Source organism: Eutrigla gurnardus (assembly GCF_963514095.1).
Source record: "Eutrigla gurnardus genome assembly, chromosome: 1".
NCBI classification, from domain to species: Eukaryota; Metazoa; Chordata; class Actinopteri; order Perciformes; family Triglidae; genus Eutrigla; species Eutrigla gurnardus.
Window position 1 is genome coordinate 36,481,447 of NC_139915.1, and position 8,467 is coordinate 36,489,913.

The window sequence follows — 8,467 nt, forward strand, 5'->3', positions numbered from 1 at the left end:
CGACAACTCGAACCATAATATTGACGAATATTTGAGAGAGTTAGACAGACTCCTGATTGACCTCCCCCATGCCTCCTCACGGGAGAAGCTCAGACTAGTCGGGAAGACCACAACCAGACATGTCCGCAGTTTCATAGGAACACTTGCACCCAGAACCCAGGACCGATACCCCAGACTTTGTGCAGCACTCCGGAAGGAGTATAGCCGGGACTGGGATCCCGCCGCCGCTACGATCAGTGCCCTCGCCGTCGTACAAGAGGAGCAGGAATCACCCACGGAGTACTATTGGCGCTTCAGGGCCGCCTATGCTCAGGGCCGTAACTCCCCAGGAGTGGAGGAAGAGCCTGCCTTCAAGGCCCTCTTCCTGCATAACCTACACGAAAGTGTGCGCTACGATGCCACCATACACTTCAGGACACATCGACTCTCCATGCAAGAGATTCGTAATTACGCACAGATGGCTTGGGAAACCCACTTAGCGCGCAAACTTAAAAGCCAGCCCGCTAACTTCGACACATCTGCGTCCGAAACGTCTGCCGCCTTAAAGCATAGCCCTCATAACAGCGCGAAAGGGGGGGAGCGGCCAGCACGCTCCAGGAATCAGACAAAACCAAGGAACGAGAATAACTCCAAAACATCCGCCGCCTTAAAGCAGAGCCCTCATAACAGCGCGAAAGGGGGTGAGCGGCCACCACGCCCCTGGAATCAGACAAACTCCCAAACTGACGAAGATAGGGATCCGTGCGACCCGATCGAGAAGCTGATAAAAACGATAGCGCTATGGCGTGACTCGACCCAACCATCACTAAACTCCCCCCAGAAGCCTGGTAAGAGACGGCGTGGGGATACTGAGCATCACCGACATGCCCACCAACTGCGTCGAGATGGGCATTCACACAGAAGTAGTAGGAAGCCCTACTCCGAAATTCTGTCCCAGTCACGTGAACCAGCAGTGTACAAACATGACAACTCAGATAATGACAGCGCCTCTGACATTTCCTCTGTTTCTGGCTACATGGAGCGTTACAGCCCTGAGCCACAACACAGTAAATATGGCTAACTTAAATCTTCTCCAGGAGTAAACCAAACGACCACTAACCCCTTCTCCTTTTCCTCACTTTCCTTTTCCTCCTTCGTTCCGTTTTCATAGTTGGGGTGTGTCCTGTTTGAAACTACCTGAGTGTAATGACAATGTTGATGTTTGTGAAAATTGTGTCTTAGCAGATGTTTGATATAGGTTAGATGGTTAGAAATCTCTGCCCAGACCTTGCCTCAATCTCTGCCCAGACAATGCCTCCATCAAGTTATGGACTTTAACCTGAATGACTGTTTAACCTCTTTTCCATGGAATATACAGACTGTTTGGACTCCCACATGTTTCAAGGAATACATGGACGGTTCGGCCCTTATGTTGCTCCGAAGGTTGCGTCCCACACCTCAACCTTCAGACCAAAAGGGGGACTGTTGGGACCTAACCGTTAGGACTACACAATGCGGCCTACAGAAGCCTACACATGCGGCCAGGACAAAGGGACAAAGGGGATTAAAAACTACACCGCCATTTTAGTTTCACATCTCACCCAGGTGAGAGATGCGACGCCACCCAACGAGTGCCCCATTGGCTGACAATCTTCAGGGAACCCCGGGGGGTCCCCTGGAGCGACCTGAGCTTTATAAACCGAAGCCGCCCGGAGAACGCTCTCTTACTCACTCTTACTCCGACTCCTACTCTGGCCTCTTCCTACAACCGGCGCAACACCACGTTGCAACGGGAGGCGACCCCCTCCTGCAGCGCACCGCTGCAACAAGAGGAACCAAGCCGGTTCCTGTCGTCCAGCTACCAGACGCTGTCTGAAGTAAGCTGACTAAATCGCCAAGCCGCGATTATATCGCCGCTCGTGGAAGGAGGAAACACCAACTGTTTTCTTTATTTGAGTTTGATCAACGAGAGGAAACCCGCTCCGCTCTCGTCTGGACGAAGCCGACTCATCACGTCCCCCACTGACGCCGGGGACTCACGAACCACCGCCGTTACGGAACGCTGTCATCGTCTTACGCAACGATACCAGTAAGAGGCTATCAGTCTGGGCAGAGACACAAGTGATAGTGTAGGATATGCTTGTAATTCTTGTGAATGTGTTTTAAGTTCTGATCGCGGACCGCCGAGTCCGTTGGTTCATGTGCTGCTGTATTTGAATACTGATGTGTACCCAGGCAGCTGGGTTGATTTCTGTAACAGTGTTTCCGACTAACCTCCGCCATATTCGCGAGCTCAGAAAGCCTCTACTATCAGTTAAAAGACCGGTCTCGCGGAATAAACGCCAGTTCATTCACGCGAGCCCGTGTGATAACGGCACGCTTTCTGTCCCTCCGAATATCGCTCGCGCATCCTCTCTCTCTTTGTTTGTGACCCGCTAACACACACACACGCACACGCACGCACACACACACACACTCCACGTGTGTCTCTCCCTTTGTTTAAGCTTAGCTTTGTGTGTTAGGTAGTTAGGTAATAAGGCTTTGTTAATTGCAGTGTTATTGATTGTGATCATTATTACTGATTATTAATAAATCTTATTATATTATAACTAGCGGTCTCTTGTGCTTGTTGTGTATATGTCACTGGATAACAGCAGGTTGTGAAGGCTAGTGCTTGAATTTCACGCCTTTTTAATTGTTCGATTGGTTTTGTACTCCTATGCCAATGATCACGATGATTGGCATGTGAGTATAAAACCTTTATATTGAGACTGAATACAGTTTTAGGTTATCTTTTCCCTGATCCCAGGGTGGTGCCCCGTTTATTCATGATTATATCATGATAATATATTAAATATAATTATTAATACCGATAATCATATTGATATTGATAGTTAACTGTTGATAACCAAATCTGCTCCTGCTACAACCCCAACATCCGTCAACCAGCCATTTAAAACGCTGCCTTTCCTTTTCTGACGTATTATTATTATGATTATTATGATTATTATAAGGAAGATAGCATAGTGCTCATGCTTCCAGTGCCTTTGTGATGATCATGTGATGATGAAGCAGGATGAAGTGGGCCTTCCGACTCCCACAGACGTAAAGAGGCCAACACACGGCGGACTTCCTCCAAATTGAGGAGTCTAAATGGAGCGTAAGAGGCCATCGTTCTGGTCTCCTTTTATCTCCTCCCTCCCTCTCCCTCCCTCTCCCTCCCTCCTGATAATCAGTGTAGCTCGGCGGGAGACTCAACATTTATCTCCACAAGAAGCCCATGCTTGACGATTGGTTAACTGAAGGCTCGGCGGGTTCCTGTTCTTCACTGAAGGATCAAGTGAAGAGGTCTCGTGTTCGGGGCTCCAGGTGGTCCGGGTTCGTTGGTTTCTCCGGAGACCGGAGACCCCTGCCTGTACGGATATTTAATGGGATTTCATACACAAATACACAGAAGCTCATCAGAGCGGAGGAGAGCCAGAAGCTTCCTGTGATAAAAGCCGAGCTCACTGAGAGTTGAGGCTTCGCCGGCGGCGCCGACACGTCGTTTAAAGGCAAAACCCGTGTTTCTATAAAGAAGTAATGAGGGAGGAAGAGGAGAAGAGGGAAGCCGTTCAGCTGGAGATCCTCCAAATCCAGGCTGATTCATGACATCATCCCGATAATCATCTAAAGATGCAGAAAAGTCCTCAAAAAGGCACTAAAACATCCTGGAATCACTTCACATCTGAGGTCACAGATGTTTCACTGCCCGCTCCTTCATTTTACGTTATTTGTTCCTTAATATGTTCAAATGTTTGAGCTCAAGAGTTAAAGGAGGCAAAAATAGAAATAAACATTCAAGTCATTCTGTTGTTTGAATACAACATTTCCTCGTTGACTTATTTAGAAGTATGAACAGTTATGAGCAACCAGAATCCAGGTGGATCCAGATCCAGTCAGGTTGCTTCTCGGTGGGTTTGTGTTCATCAGATCCACCCGTCGCTCCTCCACACTCCAAATATGGTCACTTCCTTCTAGAGGTTACAAGAATACAAGATCATTAACAGATTGTTTTATATTTAAATGAAGCTCTTTTTGGAAAAGCGCTGACTCATCGTGGACAGAAGGTCAAAACCAGAGAGGAAAGCTTGAGACTGAGCCGGCTTAGCGTGGACGTGGTCTGGATCCACATCCTGGTCTCGGGGGACTGGGACTTAATGAGATTCTTGAGTCAGGAAGCTTCGGTCTAACCTTTATGGAAATGCCTCTCGATGCCGAGCGCTCGTAACACGGGAAGCAATAATTGTTATCGCCGCCGCGGAGCGCTGGACAAAAGCCCCCCCCCTCCTCCTCGCCGCTAACGATAACGCTCAACGCGATAAAAGAAAAAGCCTTTTCTCCTTTTGTGTGAGCTCCGACCTCCTCGGAGCCGCCGCTGATAAGGACGCCCTCCACAAAGGCGTCGGGTCACCAAACAGCCAACAACACGTCGGCCTCCATTACACTGATGTCACACCTCGTCCCTCGGCAACCCCCGAGGCTTCTGGGATATCCTCGCCGGGTCTCTACCTCGGCGTTTATCTGATTCACAGCGGAGGATTGGCTGGAACTGTGCTTCATGTCTGTGTCTTTGTTTTCTTCTTTCTGCTGTGAGATAGCTTTTTTTCTTGCTGCGAGCGCCTTAATGTCTCCTTAACATCTCATCTCCACGGCCGTGTCATACGTGAAGACCGCCGACCACAAATCTGTTAACGAGCTGGACCAATCAGATCCACGCACAACAGAACTACGACGGCGTATCATCGCTGTAGGAAAAACACGGAGTTTAGAGAGGGGGGCAATATTCAGAGAAAAAAGTTGAAATATGTGAGTCTATAAATACATAAACAGATAGAAACAAGTTTCTTGTTTCCGTTTGCCGTTGCTATGACAACAAGTGAAAGCTACCGCTAGCATCTTAGCCCAACTACCCCGATCAATAAACACCCATAAGATGACAACATGGCCTCAAATGAATAAAAGCAACAATAAGCATCAACATCATCACCCTAAAGACCTTAACGAGGTTAACGAGGAGAACGGAGATCACAAATGCAGATCATCAATAACATCTGATTGAAATGATTGGATATTGTGTGTGTGTGTGTGTGTGTGTGTGTGTATGTGTGTGTGTATGTGTGTGTGTGTGTGTGTGTGTGTGTGTGTGTGTGTGTGTGTGTGTGTGTGTGTGTGTGTGTGTGTGATTTATGATCCGGATCCAACGAAGGGAGAATTGACATTGATTGTGCAGAAATAAAAGTCGGCCTTCATCCGCCTCGACACGCCGGAGACGAGCCTTTATTTTGAAATCAATCAATCAGATTCAATTGAAACTCAATCAGCTTCCTGTTTGTCTGACTTGAATGAGGGAAACATCTGGTCGGGTTCGGAGATCAGCAGCTCGACACACAAACCAAAGAATCAGGACTTTGTGGAGTTTCAGGTTTAAAAGAACAGACAGGAAGTCAGTCGGAGGCGAGGAGCTACAACACACACGTTCAACTGTTTTCAGAATAAAAGTCTTCATTCATAAACGTCGGCGCTCTTCATACGACGTCACCATGGAAACCAACCTGAGCCTGAAAGAACGGAAAACATTCCCTTCCTCACGGAAACATTCACAAACGTGATGCGGTCCGAGGAGGACTGGGGTGGACTGAGGTGGACTGAGGAGGACTGGGGTGGACTGAGGAGGACTGGGGTGGACTGGGGTGGACTGAGGAGGACTGGGGTGGACTGAGGAAGACTGGGGTGGACTGAGGTGGACTGAGGAGGACTGGGGTGGACTGAGGAGGACTGGGGTGGACTGAGGAAGACTGGGGTGGACTGAGGAGGACTGAGGAGGACTGGGGTGGACTGAGGGGGGACTGAGGGGGGACTGAGGGGGGACTGAGGAGGACTGGGGTGGACTAAGGAGGACTGGGGTGGACTGAGGAGGACTGAGGGGGACTGACGTGGACTGAGGGGGGACTGAGGAGGACTGGGGTGGACTGAGGAAGACTGGGGTGGACTGAGGGGGACTGAGGAGGACTGGGGTGGACTGAGGGGGACTGAGGAGGACTGGGATGGACTGAGGTGGACTGAGGAGGACTGAGGGGGACTGAGGTGGACTGAGGAGGACTGAGGAGGACTGAGGAGGACTGGGGTGGACTGAGGAGGACTGGGGTGGACTGAGAGGGACTGGGGTGGACTGAGGGGGACTGAGGAGGACTGGGGTGGACTGAGGTGGACTGAGCAGGACTGGGATGGACTGAGGTGGACTGAGGAGGACTGGGGTGGACTGAGGAGGACTGAGGAGGACTGGGGTGGACTGAGGAGGACTGAGGTGGACTGAGGAGGACTGAGGAGGACTGGGGTGGACTGAGGAGGACTAAGGTGGACTGGGGTTGACTGAGGAGGACTGATGTGGTTTAGTAGTCCGTCCCCTATCTCTGTCTCCTCTACGAGCAGGAACAGGAGCAGCACTTAAGTAATGAGTCCTCCTGGCTGAGAGCCCCCCCCCCCCCCCCCTCCCCCGGATCAATATACCCGTCACCACGGACCCCAGGGGACCAGGAGACCAGGTCTCCCAGAGGCAGGAATCTCCAGCTGGTGTGTGTTTGTGAATATTAATGAATGATAGAAACTGGAGCTTATTAGTGCTGACTGGTGTCTTTGAGGACCCTCCCCTCATTATCTGGACCCTTCCAGGGGGGTCCTGGTTCCGGGGGTCTCAGTGTTACCCTTTAAGCTCCCACATTCCTGCTACCACACAACTAAATCATAATGAGCTCTTTAATGCCTTTTTCTTTTAAATGTGAGAATTCATGAGGTTCTGCAGTCGTGACCTTTACGTCACCGTGTTAGCTCGTTTTCCTGCATATCATTTCCACCTTGCTTAATGCTGCTTCTTCAGAAATGATAATAAATATGAAAACAACATTAAAATGAGCATTTCTGCCATTATAAATACGTTTATCTCACTGTCAGAAGCTACCATTGATGCTTCACGTTAAATAAAACACAACGCCGGTAGTTTTTCCTGCGAAGCCGCGACAGGAAATGCAACACATTTGTCACTGAGTTCCCCTTCAAAGCTGAAATCAGAACGTGTTTCGGGTGATCGGCTTCTAATCAGAGAACGACCCGTTGTTGGTGCGAGTCCATCGCGGCATGAAACACGCAAGTAGCTTGGGAGAGATGGAGCTAACGCAACTTAGTGTCTTGTTTCTAATTACGTGTTTTCTTATAACATTTTTTAAATGATCTATTATTTCCTTCTTTCTCTTCCCGGCTGATAAAGAGAGTCGCTGGATAAACCACATCAGGTAACGTTACGTTAGTGATGGAACGTAGCAAAGTTAGCTGGCTAGCCAGCAAGACGAGCTAACGGCTAGTTTTGGTGACGTACGATAGTGTAGTTCACGCTAAGCTAATACTACGACAAAGTGCAACTTCCTCGACTCAGCCATCTCCAACTCAGCATGACTGCTCAATAATGTGTCATCCCACTTAGCATACAGGATCATTAGGACCCGAATCTGGTTTCATGTTTTTTTTCTTTTACAATTTTAGAGCATTTTCCCATCAAATAGTGTCTATCCAGGTGGTTGAATCTAAACTGAAGAAACATTCTAGCAGTTCTAATTATAATTACACACACACACACACATACGGTGGTGCGTATAGAACATGAATTATTAATATGGCCTATATGTAAAGTGGGTCAGTGTGCAGCGATGTGCATCACCGCCGGTTTCAGGACGACGGACTGCAGCTGAATTAGCCGGTCAACATAAACGTAAACATGAGTTTATGGTCTCGATCTCTAGTTTCAAGTCTTCTTCAATCCAGCATGATGTTCATTTAGTACATTATGGTCCATTTAGAGTCCACCAGACCAGAAAGCAGGGGATGCTTTAGGGGGCGGGGCTTACCTGCTGATTGACAGGTCGCTACCACGCTACCAATGCTAGTTAGCTACTAAGATGACTTTAACACTTAGCTGTAAAGTTGACCTTGAATTATAGAAGCTAACTTTGTTAGCAGCTTCACACCAGAATCCACATGGATCCAGATCCAAATATTGTCACTTCCTTTTAAAAATTGGAAGACGGCGACCTCGGGGCTTCAAAACTGTAGTCCACATACCAACAGGTGATGTCGCCATGACGACGTCCACTTCTTCTAAACAGTCTTTATGAATGGTTGTGAGACGCCAACAAGCACTAACCGAACCGGGGTGTTTGATACACCGTAGATTTGTCCTTTAACCAGCGAGGAGGAACAACATGAGTGTGTATGGAAGGATGTTGGCTTCATCACCTTTCCTCACCGCGATCCTCTCCCCCGTCCCAGAATCCTTTGGGCCACCCCTAATTAGGGAACTGCAATGACTGCAATCTGAGAAGCAGCAGTAGAACCGGCGCCTTCAGTTCCTCGGTTTGATTTATCCGCTGCCCTTCATCTCGCTGCTCTGTGCCAAGTG

General features: G+C 48.9%; 1 protein-coding gene across 1 annotated transcript; it reads right to left on the reverse strand.

Annotated features, from left to right (window-relative positions):
* Positions 1 to 5,618: 5,618 nt before the first annotated feature.
* On the reverse strand, positions 5,619 to 8,149 carry LOC311015357 (uncharacterized protein; the record flags this gene model as incomplete). Its single annotated transcript, XM_084012523.1, has 3 exons — positions 5,619 to 5,867; positions 6,052 to 6,440; positions 8,131 to 8,149. The coding sequence occupies 3 exons, from the start codon at positions 8,147 to 8,149 to the stop codon at positions 5,619 to 5,621; spliced, it is 657 nt and encodes a 218-aa protein (XP_083868649.1).
* Between the last annotated feature and the right edge of the window lie 318 nt (positions 8,150 to 8,467).